The sequence below is a fragment of the Podarcis vaucheri genome (genome assembly GCF_965113315.1).
Source record: "Podarcis vaucheri genome assembly, chromosome: 13".
Classification (NCBI taxonomy): domain Eukaryota; kingdom Metazoa; phylum Chordata; class Lepidosauria; order Squamata; family Lacertidae; genus Podarcis; species Podarcis vaucheri.
Window position 1 is genome coordinate 20,337,995 of NC_138751.1, and position 17,226 is coordinate 20,355,220.

Below are 17,226 nucleotides of genomic sequence, written 5' to 3' on the forward strand. Positions count from 1 at the left end.
GGGCTGTTCTATGCAAAATGCACGAAAAGGCTTGGGAGGGCTCAAAGCCGTCTTAACACCAGGGACCAGCGGCTTGTCTAGTCTGGCATTGTCAGGGTTCCGGATGCTGTGGACTCCAGTTCCCATCAGTCACTACCAGCCACAGAAGCGATGATGCTCTGTCTCTGTGGCCAGAGGCAGCAATGCTCCTGAATCCCGGTTGCTTGAAAGCCCCGCAGGAGGGGAGGCTGTTTTTGTGCTCGGATTCTGCCTGCAGGTTCCCACAGCCACCTGGCTGGCCCCTGTGAGAATGGGGCGCTGGACTAGATGGGCCAACAACATCAGTCCTACCAGCAAAGCCTTTTCTGGGTCTGTCCCATTGCCTGCGACTTGATCCTTTTAAAATAATACAGTGGTACCTCAGGTTAAGAACTTAGTTCATTCTGGAGGTCTGTTCTTAACCTGAAACTGTTCTTAACCCGAAGCACCACTTTAGCTAATGGGGCCTCCTGCTGCCGCCACACAATTTCTATTCTCATCCTAAAGCAAGGTTATTAACCTGAGGTACTATTTCTGGGTTAGCAGAGTCTGTAACCTGAAGTGTCTGTAACCTGAGGTACCACTGTATTGGAGTTACCAGGGATTGAACCTGCGGAGTTCTGCATGCCAAGCAGGCGCTCAGCAGACCACTAAGCTGTGCTCCCTTCCTTTCCTGTGCACCTTCCTTCATTTATACTCTGCTTAAAGGTAAAGGGACCCCTGACCATTAGGTCCAGTCGTGGCCGACTCTGGGGTTGCGGCGCTCATTGGCCGAGGGAGCCGGTGTACAGCTTCTGGGTCATGTGGCCAGCATGACTAAGCCGCTTCTGGCAAAGCAGAGCAGTGCACAGAAATGCCGTTTACCTTCCCACCGGAGTGGTACCTATTTATCTACTTGCACTTTGACGTGCTTTTGAACTGCCAGGCTGGCAGGAGCAGGGACTGAGCAATGGGAGCTCACCCCATTGTGGGGATTCGAACCACTGACCTTCTGTTCAGCAAGTCCTAGGCCCTGTGGTTTAACCCACAGCGCCACCCGCGTCCCTTTTATACCCTGCTTAGAATCATAGATTTTAAGAGTGAGAAGGGACCACAGGGTAACAGATTCCTGCACTGGTCACTTCCAACTCTACAATTCTCTGATTCTATGAACGCAGGGAGGACCACGAGTTTCCCATCCCTGACTTAGACACACACACAGACTTTGTAGCAGCATTTTCTTTCTTTGTCTTTAGGGGTCATCCTTGAAACTCTGCTCCCCGTGCTGCTTTTCTCAGGCCTCCTCAGCCTGCTGCTGTTCTATTTCTGGAGGAAAAGGTGAGCAAGCTCAGTATTGCAGGCTTCCGCTGCACAGCATTATTGACCCCAGCGGGGGGGGGGAGCATCAGGGCCGCAGTAACCTGAATCCAGAGGCACAAAGGAAAAGAAAACAAGCTGCGTTTATCGGCTTGTATTTCCCCCTGACGCATTTCCTCTGCAGGGGTGGGGGGGCCAAAGGGACAGGCAGTGCACTGAAGTCTTCTCTCCAGCTACAGAAAATCATAAGAGTGCAAGAACAGCCCTCCTGGATCCAGCCAGTGGTCCATCAGTCCAGCATCCTGTTCCCACTGTAATGAACAAAACCTGCCCTTATGGGGGACACAAGAGCCCTTATAGAGTCCTTTGTAGGTTCTCCATCGGTAGGAGAAAATAACAGAGGTCAACCAGAGAATATTGAGAAGCAAAGCAGCTCTTAAGCCTGATCTTTATTGAACTGTTGCAACAGGGTGCTCCCCTCACACGCAGGAGGATGGAGGAGGACCCAGAACCAAGGTGTGCCTGCCCTTATATAGACATTTTAAATTCCCTGCCCTGGAGCTCAAGACCACCCCCCACAAACATCGTACCTACATCACAGAAAAGGTGGTCTACAACAGAAATTTGAATGTTGTTGTTTTTCCTGTCTGCCAGGTTATCTGATAATGCCTTATCTGATTGCCTTTCCTGGTAGTCTGGCCATTCCTTTGAGATAGTGATTTCCCAATTCCTGAGACAATGTTCTAGTTCTAGTATCATGAGAGAGGAGACCAATTTCTCTCTGTGTGGATTTCTCACAGGCCCTTGGGCGACGCAGTAATTTCCAAATCACACAGCTCTGCTTATGGACTGGCACAAAGGGCCTTTGGTCTAGTGCCGTGGCTCCCCCAGTGGGAGTTTCGGGTACTGCAGGCTCCAGTTCTATAGTGCCCTGTTCGGCGTTCTGATTAGAGATTATTATTTTTGGAAGGGAGGAGACCACTAAGGTTGCCATGTTTTGAAGAACAAAAACGAAGACGCTATGACAACTCTCATTTTAAATACTAAATGTAGGTTATAGAAGCTGTGACATATTGCTGCGGGGGCCGGGCCAGATTTAGGTTTGATAAAGCCCTAAGCTACTGAAGGTAATGGGGCCCTTTATATGTCCAGCTGTCCTTTGTCAACAACAATGTGTCGCAGTTTTGTGTGTTGAATATATGCTATATGGTAATTTATGGACCTAACAGATATCTAAAGCCTTTTGCACATAACAAAATATGTACATCACAGGAGCCTACACAACACAAAACACTGTTGCTGTATGTAGGTGGTTTTTTATCTTCTATTTTGGAAATGTACTTCCAGGTGTTTTTTCGTTTACATTTTTTGGGGGCCCCCAAGAGAGTGGGGCCCTAAGCTACAGCTTGTTTAGCTTATACAGTACATAAATCTGGCATGGGGGGTCGGAGAAGATAAGAGGTAAGCAAATCTTCAGCCACCAGTTATGTCTATGTCTCATCCAGAAAGACATTTTGGCAAATTTTACAAAAATCCACCCGGACAGAAATTTTACCCCTGAAAAAGAGGACGTGTCCTGGGAAAAGAGGACAGATGGCAACCCTGCCACTGACAGACGTTGCTTAGTTTTCTGTCTCCTTTGCAGGACGAAGAATGTCTTGGAGAAACAGAAAGCAGATATGGGACTGCCTGGGTGAGGATGAAGGGGTATGGGGTGTGTGGACGTAGCCAGGATTTATTTTAGGGGGGGCAGGCTTTATTGGCGGGGGCAGAACAGAGTTATCTGCGACACAATTGCTCAGTTATTTACGTATTGCCTGCTTAAACTTTGAGATTTAAAGAGAGAACCGCTCCATCTTTTCCTCCCCTGCAGAGCCCTGGACTCTGTGCCTGTGCTGGCCTTCCCAGCTTACTGCCACGAGCGCTTCTCCAACAGTGGCTTTGGTTTTGCAGAGGAATACCAGGTACAAGGTTGCTGTGGCATCTGTAGCTCGGTGGGCAGAGCGCCCGCTTTGCATGCGCAAGGTCCTGGGTTCGATCCCCGGCGTCGCCAGGCAGGGCTGGGAAAGAAAGGCCCTTGTCCCAAGCCCTGAAGAGCTGTTGCCAGCCAGTGTATACATTACTGAGCTAGGTGGACCAGCGGTCTGACTGAGTATAAGCCATTTACATTCCTATGATACGTCTACTTAAAATTAAATCGCAGCGAAAATACTCTGCCATCCTTGTTTTAGACTGAAAATGGTATTCCAGAAATTAAGAATAAAGCCCAGTTTAAAGTACCCTACCAAAGTAGCATTAAGCGTCTTCCAGACAGTGCTCTTTTTTTGTATTTCTATTATTTTTATTGAATCTATTTGTTGATTTGCTTCAAGAAGATCTTTAAAAATGGAATATAAATCCCAGCTTTCATAACAAACATTACTCTTGTGTGTCCTTTCCCTCTTGTTTCTTTTACTAATTAAATGATAGCTGTTGCCAGATATAAGAGATTCCAGATCCTATTCAGTTACTCTTTTAAATATTTCGGGCGTCATTCTGTTTTAAATACTTTACATATCCACTATTTATCATATTTTTCGCTCTATAGGACGCACAGGACCATAGGACGCACAGGAGGGGGAAAAATATTTTTTTCTTGTTCTGCCCCTCTAAAAAAAGGTGCGTTCAAGGTGCGTTCAAGAGCAGGTCGGGGAACAGCGCAAAGGCTGTGTGCAGCCTTGCCGCTGCCCCCCAAATTTGTGGGGCTGGCAGTGGGGGGAAGCGCTGCTTTCCCCCACCGCCAGCCTCAAAGATCCCTGAAGCCTTTGGAGCGCAGCTTCGGGGACATCCTTTGTAGCCTCCGTAGGGCAGCGGGGTGAAGGCACCCCGCTGACCTGTGGAGGCTTTGCGCAGCCATCCCGAAGCTAGAACAGCTTCGGGCTGCTGCCTGCTATCTGCAAGCCTTGGAAGCCCGGAGGAAACTCCGGGCTCTGAAGGCTTGCGGATAGCTGCCCAAAGCCCGGGGTGTGCAGCGCCACGCTCCCCGGGCTTCAGGCTTCAGGCTGCTATCTGCAAGCCTTCGGAGCCCGGCGGGCACTCCCACCGCTCTCCCAAGGCTTGCAGATAGCTTCCTGAAGCCTGGAGAACAAGGGGGGTCGGTGTGCACCGACCCCTCTCGCTGTCCAGGCTTCAGCGAAAGCCTGCATTTGCTCCATAGGACGCACACACATTTCCCCTTCATTTTTGGAGGGGAAAAATTGCGTCCTATAGAGCGAAAAATATGGTAAATACTTTTCATATCCACTATTTTAAATACTTAGGCTGTATTCTTTTTTTCTTTTTTGTCAGAATTTTTATATACTGCTTAACATTTTGAGAAACAGAGAACAACCATTGGGTTTGTGCTTTGCTGAAGGAGTCGCCTTGTTTCGTAGCTCTCTGCGCCTCTTGTTTCACCATGTCTCTTTTCACGTAACAGCAGCTGCAGGACGTGGGGACAGGACAACCCCAGAGTGTGGCAGAGCGGCCTGAAAATCAAGCCAAGAATCGCTACAGCAACGTTCTGCCATGTCAGTTTCGTTCCCCCTGCCCTGTTTTTTCCTTTGTCGCTTGCACTTAACAAAAGGAGTCTGCTTTAATTTTGAGCATCTCACTATGGAGTGGTGGTTTCAGATATAACCTCAAAAGACCAGAGATTCAAGCAGGAGGAGGCGGGAGGGGTCTGTCATTGGTGCTTGAGTACCATCTGGCCCTTGACCCAGAATTCTCGGCTAAGGCAGGCTTTGGCTCAGATCAATGAACTTCTTCGGAAAACTTCTAGCCTCATTCCCCACTACTAAAGATATTTTTTTCTGGCATAGGGAGGAATGTGCATTGACGCTTGAGGGCTGGGTTTTTATTAATTGTATTGTGATTTTATGTAAACTGTGTTACTTTTATTGTTGTTAGCCGCTCTGAGCCCTGGGGAGGGCGGGATATAAATAAATTCCTGCGTCTGCCACTTTCTGACCCCCATTTGATATAAAAATTATTTGGCATACATAAGTTTCCCCCCATTTTTTTCTTCACAACAGCCCTGTGAGGTAGGGTAGGCCCAGAGAAAGGGAGCTTTTTGACTGAGTGGGGATTTGAACCCTAGTCTGACGCTCTGACCACCACACCGCACTGCCTCTGCTGCTCAACTTTATTCCTGCCACTTTTCAGTTATGTAAATCCATATTTGGTGCTGCTTTACTTTCAGTTTTATCCATTTTTCAACTCACCCTCTCTGCTTTTACTTTTAACCCCTTTGGTTCCTTCTCTGCAGATGACCACTCGCGAGTTCAGCTCACCGTCAAATCCGGAGACCACAACTCAGATTACATCAATGCAAGCTACATGCCTGTGAGTCTTGTCCCGTCCCGCCCCCCGGCTGCATTTTTGTGTGAGATGTGGTTTGGGACCCTTTGTGATTCGCCCTTGACAAAAACTTTATAGCTTAGGTTAAGCTTGGCATAGATTTGGGATTCTACTTTCGCACGGTATATTCTCAGCCCCCAATATATAATGCCAACTAGTTTCCAGTTTTCTCCCAGGGTTCATTAACCTCCCATTAATGAGCAACAATCTCATGGTTAGAGAGAGTCTGCTTTGACTTTGCACATCTCACTACAGAGTAACTTTGAGTACACTTATTCTCTCTTTTCATAGCTTGCTTTTAGACAAGCAATGGAAACTTTTTTGTTTCAGCTAGCTTTTGTGGGTTGCCATCCTTGTTTTGGCTCTTACTGCTTTCTCTGTCATTTTAAGAGCTGGTTTCATTTTTTAATGACACGTTATTGCTATTATACTAGGGGCTGCACACTTGTTTTCTTTGCCAGTCAGTCCCATCTACCCCCACCCAACCCCAACCACCCTTTGCCAAAGCCACGCAGCACCCACTTTCACCAAAAACAGCACCCCCTCCTCTCCTAAAGCTCACCAAACCTCTGCGTCCTGCCTTAGTTGCCTGCTCACTTGTCAGGGCTGTCTACCTGCCTGTCTCTTCTGGTTCTGGTTCTGGTTCTCTCCTCTTCACCCTCTGACATTGCTGTGAGGCCCAACAGCTCTGGGAACCCAGTTTCTCTTGTCTGTGGCAAAGCAAAGTGCAGCGTGACGACAGTCTTGAATTGTTATTATATGTACAGATACTGCTTTATTTTTGGTTAGCAGCCACCTTGAATAAATATATGGAAAGGCAAGGCATACAAATGACATAAATCTGGGCAACACTTCTATTAGGACAGCTGAGGGCAGACTGAGCAGGAGCTGGAAGGGGTGGTATCCCCGCGTATGTGATAACTGGTGAATATTAGTGGCATGTGAATGTGTGTGTGTGAACCACAGCCACCGTTGAAATGTGGCCTCCTTCAGCCTTCCACCACATAAAGTGGCTCTCAGTCTAAACACGTTTTGCCACTCTTCGTTGTGACTTCATTGGATTTCCCATTGATTCTGTACTAACACAAAGCGCTCCCTCTCTCTCCTTCCTCATTACTCGCTCCAGGGGTTCGAGAGGGAAAAGGAGTTCATAGCAGCCCAAGGCCCACTGCCTGGGACACTGTACGACTTCTGGCGCATGATATGGGAGCAGCAGATTGTGACCGTGGTCATGCTCACTAACTGTGCCGAGAACGGACGGGTGAGAACTGTGTTATTTAGCTGGGAGTCAGGAAACCACTTGAACAATGTTCTGCCTCTTGGGGGTGCCCATTGGGGGATGTGGGTGGTGCTGTGGTGTAAAGCACTGAGCCTCTTGGGCTTGCCGATCGGAAGGTTGGTGGTTCGAATCCCCACAATGGGGTAAGCTTCCGTTGCTCTGTCCCAGCTCCTGCCAACCTAGCAGTTTGAAAGCACACCAGTGCAAGTAGAGAAATAGGTACTGCTGCGGCGGGAAGGTAGACAGCGTTTCCGTGCACTCTGGTTTCTGTCATGGTGTCCCGTTGCGCCAGAAGCGGTTTAGTCATGCTGGCCACATGATCCAGAAAGCTGTCTGTGGACAAACAGTGGCTCCCTTGGCCTGAAAGCAAGATGAGTGCACACCCCATAGTCACCTTTGACTAGATTTAACCATCCAGGGGTCCTTTACCATTTACCTTTACTTGCCCATTCAAAAGGGGCAAGCCATCTAGGGCTGTACAAAATATTACCTACTTTGGGGGGGGGTTGTTCAAAACTAGTTTTTTCAGTGGGATAGAAATCCCCCCTCCCCAATACCTGTGAGATTGATCACTTCTTCTTCCTTAATCCTCTTCTGTGCCATCGTTTCCCCTGTTTCCTTTCTCCTTTATGAATTAGTTGCATGCGTGATCCCACCCCTTCAGGATGAGGCCATGATGCTAAGCAGCCAATTCGATGGTAGGTTGTCGTTTGAGGGCAACTTACACAAATAAGCAAATCTTTCTTCTTTTCTCTTCTCTAGAAGTGGTGGAAATCTGTCTGGACATTTTTCTATGTTTGTAAAAGGCAGCAGATAGTATCAGGCAGGGAGCAACAGTGTGCCGCTCGTTCCAAAGAGCTTGCGACTCCCCAGATTCTGTGAGGAGGGTGTAGATGTAGACCTGGTCTTCAGAGCCCTTGATCTGCAACAGCCCAACCAAAACCTGACCAAAGTTTGACAGTTGCTCCGCTCTTCCACAAGGCCAGTCCTTCCACTAATGTTCTTGGCTCTCCCCTTGTCTCTTCTCCAACCTTCTTCTGGTCAGGTGAAATGTGAACGCTACTGGCCTCTGGACTACACACCCTGCACCTACGACAACATCACAGTGTCCGTCGTCACAGAGACAATCCTCCCTGATTGGACCATCCGGGATTTCACTATCAAGCAGGTGACGGAGCGGGGATCAGGACCGCCTCCCCCGGCGTTCCATCCAAATGGTTTCTGCCAGAATAACTGCCCTGTGAAGCGATATTTATCCAGATGCTTTATCATTGCAACTGAGGCTGTTGCCAATTCCGCAGTCTCTTTTCTCCAGCTTTTGACACCTGAGTGGTAGATTTTTGAGACCCACTCTGCTCTTGTTTTCTTAGTTTTCTGTTCTTTAGTGTTGTATTTTAAATTGCTGGGGCACATCCTGGGACCTTAGGGTGACGATTGGGAAGTGAATCAAATTGTTATTGTTTAATAATAACGATGATGATGATAAATAATAATGGTGACGATAATCGTGATGATAATAATAATGGTACTGGTTGTCATAATTTTAATTAAAGATATCCCTTTAGAAATGATAATAATGAAATAATCCTTCTAATTGTGAACTCAACAAAATAAAAGGGAGTCACTGAGAGACAAGAGGGAAGTAATCAGTGGCGGAGCTCCAAGCTCCGACGGGGGGGGGGAGAGTAGGCAGGGGCGTGGCTGGCGTGCGTCCTGGGGGGCATGGGGCGTGTCCTGGGGGCATAGCACACCTCTTGCAGGGGTGTGGTGCGTGTCCTGGGGGCGTGGCGCAACACCCACAGGGGCGTAGGGCACCGCCTGCGGGGGCGTGGCACCCAGGGCTGGAGGGGGCAGCCACAATAGCACCCCACTGGGATTGTGCCGCCGTGTGCTCCCCCCGCATTCCTGTTCCTCCGCCAGTGGAAGTAATCCCAAGGCGTGCATAAGCCAAAAATACCCTTTAAAACACTGGGGGGTGGGCAGCCTTATAAAACCCAAACAATTTCTAGTTGAAAAACAGTAATAGTAATAATAATAATAATAATTATAATAATATACCAACCTACATCCAAAGATCTCAGGGTGGTTTACAAGATAAAAATACAGAAAAAAGCCGGAAATTAAGGGCAAGTGGGAGAAGAAGGGGCATTTGAGCCCCTTGCAAGGAACCCATGACTGACTTGCTGGAACCCTGAGGGAGAGCACTGCTATTAGGAAGTGTCACGAGCCACTGGGATGTGTGGACAACTGTTACCTTGTGTGGTGCAGGTGGCAGGTTCTGTGCCCTCAGGGACCCCAGGCTGACTCTGCCCACCTAGATGGGTTATATGGTGTTTCTGGGCAGGATACAAGAGAGGCTTCCTGATCTTGAGCCACAAGATCTTCCTGAATTCTGCTGTGCCTCCTGTATATTGGGTTGTTTTTGGCCCTGATCCCAGCTTGATCCTAGATCCTGCTTCCTGAAGTTCATCCTCCGGTTGTAGTTTACTCTTCTATCTCAACCACTGGCTCGTCCCACAGAACCTGATTTCCACCTCCTGGCCCAGCCCTGACAGCGGGCGAGGAAGGTACGCTGCAACATTTTGTTGCCGGTCCCACTTTGTTATCTCAGACACTATGCTCAAGTGGTTGGGTTTGGGAGCAGAACAGAGCCACTTCAAAATAAACTACAAACACCCTCGGTATACAGAATCATAGAAGTTTGGAAATAAAAACAAACGAAAACTCTTTCCCCCCGCCCCCATCACCACATGGTGTGACAAGGACCTGAGAGCTTCCACGGCTTTCAGGATGTTGAGGTGCCAACTGGAAAGAAACGGAGGTGAAAGCCAGGGGTGGCTCTGAAGAAAGCGCTTGAATTGTGTGTGTGTCCCAACAGGTGAACCTATCCGAGGTCCACCTGGCCAGACATTACCACTACACGTCGTGGCCGGACCATGGGGTGCCCAAAATCACAAGCACCATCCTTCACTTCCGAGACCTTGTGAGGGCCCACATAGAGGAGCACAGAGGCGCTGGGCCAGCTCTGGTACACTGCAGGTAAACCCAAGAGGAGGGGAAGGGAGGATCGGGGCAGGGGAGAGCCAGGGAGAAGTGTAAGCCACAGGTTCTGTGGACTGAGGCTGCAGAGGGACCACAAACGGCAGAGACACTTCAACCCAAAGTGGCTTAACTATCCATAACGCCTCTTCCCAGGGAATTCTGGGAATTGTGGCTCTGGGAGGGGAATAGGGATTCTCCTAACAACTCCCAGCACCCTTAACGAACTACAGCTCCCAGAATTCTTTGGGGGCAGCCGTGACTCTTTGAAGTGGCATCATAGCGCTATAAATGTGGCCTTGGTTGACGCTGTCCTCTCCTTCCCTCTCCCACCTCTCCAGCGCAGGTGTAGGCCGGACGGGGACGTTCATCTCCCTGGACTCCCTGCTGCGCCAAGCCCAGGTCACAGGGGAGCTTGGAGTCTTCTCCTTCGTTCGGAAGCTGAGGATGAACCGTCCGCTCATGATTCAGACTGAGGTGAGAGGCTCGGAATATGTCGTTACGTGAAGCAGATCTGTCCTGAACAAGCAGTTCAAAAGCACACCAGTGCAAGTAAATAAATAGGTACCACTGCGGTGGGAAGGTAAACGGTGTTTCCATGCGCTCTGATTTCCATCACAGTGTCCCGTTGTGCCAGAAGAGGTTTAGTCATGTTGGACACATGACCTGAAAAGTTGTCTGTGGACAAACGCTGGCTCCCCCAGCCTGAAAAGCGAGATGAGCGCTGCAACCCCAGAGTCACCTTTGACTGGACTTAACCTTTTCCCTTTAGTTACTAAACAGCTTCCCTCTGGCTCTCTTTGGAGACTTCAGTTCTCTGTTAAATGACTTAAGAGGAGGCAGGCAAACATCTGGGCCATCCATCACATCTGTAAAGAGGAGCACGACCTATTGACTGGGGGCCTCTGGTTGACCCCTGTGATGTCAGGATGTGGGACTAGATGAGCCCTGGGCCTCATCCAGCAGGGCTCTTTTTGACATAAGAAGTGCTCAAAGCTGCCCTGGCAGAGCGCTGAATCTTCCTGAGCTATATATGTGACAAAGCAAGTTGAAATTCTGTCCTCCTGGCAGTGCTCTAATCCCACACAGCCTTAACACCTCTTTTCTCTGCAGTCCCAGTTCGTCTTTCTTCACCAATGTCTCCTGGACGCCCTCCAGCCTCCTCCTCAGAGCGACAGTGAGAAGACAGAGCACACGGCAGTGTATGAAAACACCTGGGCCCTGCAAGGCTACGAGGTCTCCCGGGTGTGACAGCCTGTCTGCTTTGGTCTTCTTCTCCCGGCAAGCGCCGAGGAGGCCCATGTGCCCAAGGGGTGTGGAAACCACAGCAGACTTTTGAGATGGGCTTCCCTAGGGAGGGAGAGACTGGTTCCTAGAGGAGATGCAAACTCACTTGGAATCCCTTCCCCAGCCCAGTTTTGACATGATTGTGCCAGCCAGCTGAGGAAGTGATGAGGTGTGTGTGTGTGTGTGTGTGTGTGTGTGTGTGTGTCCCTGCCCCCTTCTCTCTTTGTGGGTTGGAAGTTAAATTGCACGCGTTGTATCTGTTGGGAACATACGAAATGGAAATGTGGAGCTTAGGACTGAGAAGCTGAGAGGAGCCTAAATGGACAGATTTGCTCTTGCAGCGACCTGTCCTTTGGCTTTATGGGTGAAAGGCAGGTACGGAATTTTACAAATAAAATGAAATAACCGATCAGCACGCATATATCTGAGGATACGACTGTGGTAGCTCTTCTGTAGAAGCTCTGGAGGCAAATGGTAGCTTCAAGTGTGAGAGGGGGGTGAATTTTGGTGGGGGAACATAATGGGGGACTGGGACAAGCCCCCCATTTCCCCACTGCACCGCTCTAACAACCTATCTCAGGCTTCCCAAGGTAAGGAGAAGTAGAGGAGGATTCCAAGGTGTGCTTAATGTCACCTCTGGATTGACCAGGGGTTAAAGTGGGTGGGGGAGAGCGAAAGAAGATGCATCTAGCAAATGAAATTAGCAGGATCTATCATGAAGAAACTTATAATAAGCTTAATCAAAAGCAGGGAAGCCTCCAGTAGCGTAGAGAGCAAACAATGGGCGATGATTGGCAACCACTTGTCCTATCTATAAGAAGGCAAACCCACTTAGCTCAGTTGGTTAGAGCATGGCGCTGATAATGCCAAGGTTGCAGGTTCAATCCCTGTAAGGGCCAGCTGCATATTCCTGCGTTGTGGAGGGGTGGACTAGATAATCCCTAGGGTCCCTTCAAATTCTATTATTCCCAAGAAGAAACCCCAAGAAGAAACGAATTCAACTTTGTCTATAGGTCCACAGCACTGGACTTGAGAGCCAGTGTGGTGGAGGGGTTAGTGTGCCGGACGATGACCTGGGAAATGGGGAGGAAGGAAACCATGTACTCCACCTTGAGCTCCTTGGAGGAAAAGTGAAAAATGAATGCAATAAATAAATAAAAGATAAAATTGACTAAACCACAAGCAGATTAAGTGGCCCGCATGTTTGTTGCATATTGACAGCATATTGATGAAATCCACTGTAGTGTTTACAGGAAGAATCTTTGGTTCAGGAGCCTCTGGTACAGCCATGAAGCTCACTGGGCCTGCGCCATCTCATGCCCACTGTTTTGTCCAAGCTGAACCTACGTACCTCCCAGGGTTGTTGTGAAGATAGATCGAGTAGGCGGGTGGGAATGCCATTCACAAAGTAATGAAACAAAAGCAAAAAAGTAATGAACAAAAGCAGAAGGAATTGGAGAGGGTGAAATTCTTTCCCTGTTTTCAAAAGATTTCTTGTATCATCCCAGAGAGGCGATTCTCATTTGCCGTAGGAGTGCAGATTCGCACAAGCCCTGTGCAGAAATCCCCACAACAACCAGAGCCAAGATGAGGATGGCAACAGCTTGCCCACAGGATTTTCAAAGACAGGTCATACAAAGGGTGTTGGTGCAAATTCAGTATGAAAATCCTCAGTAGATAAAACCTCCTCATGGCTTCTGGTATTCCAGATGCCTCGTCTTCTCAGGTTCATGCCTTGAAACCCTGTCAGTTTCCCTCCCATCACAAATGTCAACAGCCTCTCTCTCTTGCTGGACTTACAAGTCATTGTTTATACAAATTAGGGCTGTCGCCAAACCGAAGAAATTTTACAAATGGACACCCCACTGATTGTAGACTTCGCTGGAGGTGTAGGATTGCAGCCACAGCTGGATCACTGCGTGCATTTGGGTCAGCTAATCAGTTGATTAAATCTACATTGATTTGCGTATGAGTAAGCCAATACCAAAGGGGGAGCATAATTCTGATTTATTTTGGGTTTTTTAGATGGTTTATCTGAATCCACTTATGAATCACTTCCCATAAAAGATCTCAAAACAATTTCACAGCAAAAACAATCTGCAATGAAAAACAATTCCATATGTAAAAACAAAAAGGATGGATGGATGGAGTATAATTTATTATACGGTTAAAAATGAGCATACTCTATTTAATACAACCAATACTAATGTGGATAAAATAGAGAGAAATAAAATGGTAGGTAAACAAAACTGAAGATTTAATAACTTGAAAAAGAGATAGAAAGTCTATGTAGACCCAGTAGGCAAGAATGACTGATGTATTTCGTACGTTGTCGTGTAAAATTTTGCAACTCATGCTGTAATCTTTGGTTTTCCGTCTTCTAGAAGTAAACTGGACAGCTCCAAACTAGAACTTCTGGGCATTCTTCTAAGAAATGGGGCAATGGTCTTGTACGAGCATCTTGGTAATTTTTGTTGTTGTTTAGTTGTTTAGTCGTGTCCGACTCTTTGTGACCCCATGGACCAGAGCACGCCAGGCACTCCTGACTTCCACTGCCTCCCGCAGTTTGGTCAAACTCATGCTGGTAGCTTCGAGAACACTGTCCAACCATCTCATCCTCTGTCGTCCCTTTCTCCTTGTGCCCTCCATCTTTCCCAACATCATGGTCTTTTACAGAGAGTCTTCTCTTCTCAAGAGGTGGCCAAAGTATTGGAGCCTCAGCTTCAGGACCTGTCCTTCCAGTGAGCGCTCAGGGCTGATTTCCTTCAGAATGGATAGGTCTGATCTTCTTGCAGTCCATGGGACTCTCAAGAGTCTCCTCCTGCACCATAATTCAAAAGCATCAATTCTTTGGCGATGGGGAATCATAAAAGGACATGGTCTGTGGTCTCTATCTCTCCATCATTACAAGGGAAGGGCTGTAAAAGGCTTGTTGGGAAAGGAAGGCCTTCAACGGGTGCCAAAAGGGCAATAGGGGCAGCGTGCCTGCCTGGTGCACCATGGGAGGGACTTCCAAAGGGTGGGTACCACCAAGCTAGAAGCCCAGTTCTGCTGGGCTGCTCCCCATAGAGAAAGACTACCTTTGTGAATGTGAGAGAGAAAGGGCAGCTCTTATCCTAAAACGGATGGAGAACCTTTTTGGTCCTGGGGGGCAGATCATTCTCAGGCCCCATTGCTTGGGCCAGCTTAGGCAGACAGGTGCAACCGGCATGACGTTGCGTGATGGATAGGCGGGCCATGATGCCCACCTGTCAAAATTCATTGCACAGAGTTCCCAGGCACCCAACAGTCAGCTAGGTAGGGGCCTTGCCAGCACAAGAGGCATTGCCAGCCCTATGGTTGGTGCTATGGGAAATGCTGAGCATAGGGCTGGCAAAGCACTTCTTTTTCCCCCTTCCCATCCCATGTGGGGAAATAAGGGAAAGGAGGCTACATTTTACAGGCAGGGCTAGGTGAAGGAGAAGTCTTAGATATCCTTTGCTCAGTCGATGTCTTTTTATTATTGATTGATTCATTGATTGGAGCTTCTTGCTTCGACTGCAACTCTTTGTTGCCTGCAGGGAACAGGCGCACACAGCCAAACTGAGCCGGATTTAATCTCCCACCTCGATCATCAACTGTCAAGCAATGAGAGAGAGCTGGGGTTAAGTCCTGCTGCTTCGACTGCATGTGCCTGTTCCTTGTAGGCAACAAACAGCTGCGTCCAAAGCAAGCAGCCCCCCAGCCGGCACAGAAAGGAACCTTGAACTGCCACAAGATGGTGGGCAAGCAACTGCAGTTTGGGGAAAATAGCCCCAGGGACAAATCTGGATCCCCTTTCAGGCCAGGTGGGCTAAGGGTTCCCACTCCTGTTCTGAAACAATGACTTCCACCTACTATTCCTGTTATGCCAGTGTGGTGTAGTGGTTAAGAGCGGTGGACTCGTAATCTGGTGAACCGGGTTCGCGTCTCCGCTCCTCCACATGCAGCTGCTGGGTGACCTTGGCTAGTCACACTTCTCTGAAGTCTCCCAGCCCCACTCACCTCACAGAGTGTTTGTTGTGGGGAAGGAAGGGAATGGAGATTGTTAGCCACTTTGAGACTCCTTCGGGTAGTGATAAAGCGGGATATCAAATCCAAACTCCTCTTCGTCTTCATTGATTTTATTTTTTAAAAAAATCACATGCAATCCAATTAACCAGCGAATCTGTTTTAGTCTATTATAATATTTTTATTAATCTAACCCATTAGATGACACAGCTCTAAAATAGAAAACATGCTGGTACATTTGTGTGTGTTTATGTGTGCGTGCTTGTGTGCACATAGATAGCTGTTTTGTGCTGCAGCAGACTAGCACCGTTACCCTTCCCGCATATATTAAGACACAACAAGTTACAGAGTTTAAACAAACACATTAGGCAGCATGTGAGTCAATGACGGCTGGGGCATGAATTACTTACTTTCAGTGGGTTGCGCGAGAAGCAGTGAAAACATAATTTCCCATGCTGCCAGCAAGCCCAGGTGCTTGATGTATACAGAAAGCTGGTCTTAATTTCTCTCCCCAAACACTCCTCTCCCTGCTCTCTGCCCCCCCCACGCTGCGGGGACTGAGGTACCTGGGGAATCTCCTAAAGCCCCTCTTCACCCAGTTAGACTGTGGGCATTTTAAAAACATCTCTCTTACCGAAAGATAAATTGGTTGAATCATCCCCCTCCCCTTTCATGGAAAGGACAGAGAATTATTTGGTTGCTGAGGCAACCTAAGTGTCAGCTCCCAAATGTTGCCATGGTGCTGTCAGATCTTTCATCACTATTTTTATTTATTTATTTTTTTACACATCAGGTCATGGCTCTTTGCAAACGACCACATCTGACTCTGGGCTGTAGCACGGCTAAAGGGATATGGGGAGGAGGCCGGCCAGGTCCCCAAGGGGCTCTCTCTAGGATGGGTGCTGGAAGCATGAATCCTGAATTCTTTAGGAGGAGAATGAAACACTAGGCCCCTCTACACTGGTGTGGTGGTGTGGTTTTCGTGGTTGTACTCTGCAACATTATACTTTTGTTTTTTTAATGTATACTGTTTATATACCAAAATGTCTTTGACACAATAACACGCCTTAGTGGTGGATTGACACTGGACCATCCACACACTATTCTGCTTTGTTAGCATTGGGGAAACATTTCTTCTGCAATGCTTCCCCAATTTTACCATGATGGCATCATGGCCATCAAGGGGGGCGCACTCTCTCTCTCTCTCTATATATATATACATACGCGCGCACACACACACACAAAAGTGGGATATAAAATGAACTGCAACACATTTGTGGTATGAAAAGTTGCATGTGTTTAGAATGAAGCTATGGGGTGTTCACTGACTGGAAATGATCCAGGACGTTTGCCCTGAAGCTTTCGCAGAGGTAAATGGTGCGGCAAGACCTCCCGAAAGGAAAACCTTGCTTCAAGCGTGAAGGATCCGAGGATACCTTGCACGAGGGACAGGGGGAATGTGCAGATGGGTTTTCGGTGCGGGGATCCAGACGGAGAGTGATTACCTGGCAGCCTAGAAGCTTGGAGGCGTCCTCGCTTTGGATTCCCCCAGAGCGCACAGAGTCTGGTGGTTGCTTCCCAGCAGGGGACTCTTGGCCACCAGGGACGCGCGCAAGTCGCGCTGGTGGCACAGTAAGTAGCAGAACTCGCTCTCTCCACAGGAGGGCACTCATGTCTCTCCTCTCTCACACGCCCAATCTCACACAACCTCCCACACTGTGTCCACCCTCCAAACCATGCACACGCCTCTTCCATCTTCCTCTCCTTCATACAAGCGGCGCGCCCCTCCTTCTGTCGCCAAGAGCAACGCCGTCCTTCCTCTCCGTCTCCTCCTGCCTTTCCCAACCAGCTCTCGGAAGGTCCTTTTCTGTATACCCTGTGCTATAGTCACATTAAGAAAT

General features: G+C 48.4%; 1 protein-coding gene across 3 annotated transcripts in view; it reads left to right on the forward strand.

Moving 5' to 3' along the window:
- The window catches only part of PTPRH (protein tyrosine phosphatase receptor type H), a 38,661-nt gene extending 26,290 nt beyond the window's left edge, over positions 1-12,371 (forward strand). Inside the window, exons 10-19 of one of the 3 annotated variants that reach the window (XM_082196910.1) lie at positions 1,254-1,335; positions 2,960-3,007; positions 3,188-3,278; positions 4,772-4,862; positions 5,600-5,676; positions 6,818-6,952; positions 8,016-8,138; positions 9,849-10,009; positions 10,351-10,486; positions 11,123-12,371. In XM_082196910.1, coding sequence (XP_082053036.1) covers positions 1,254-1,335; positions 2,960-3,007; positions 3,188-3,278; positions 4,772-4,862; positions 5,600-5,676; positions 6,818-6,952; positions 8,016-8,138; positions 9,849-10,009; positions 10,351-10,486; positions 11,123-11,260 — 1,082 coding nt within the window. In that variant the 3' untranslated portion in view covers positions 11,261-12,371. The remainder of the gene's footprint in view (positions 1-1,253; positions 1,336-2,959; positions 3,008-3,187; positions 3,279-4,771; positions 4,863-5,599; positions 5,677-6,817; positions 6,953-8,015; positions 8,139-9,848; positions 10,010-10,350; positions 10,487-11,122) is intronic. The other 2 variants (XM_082196912.1, XM_082196911.1) reach the window with 2 other exon arrangements.
- The last annotated feature ends 4,855 nt before the right edge of the window (positions 12,372-17,226 follow it).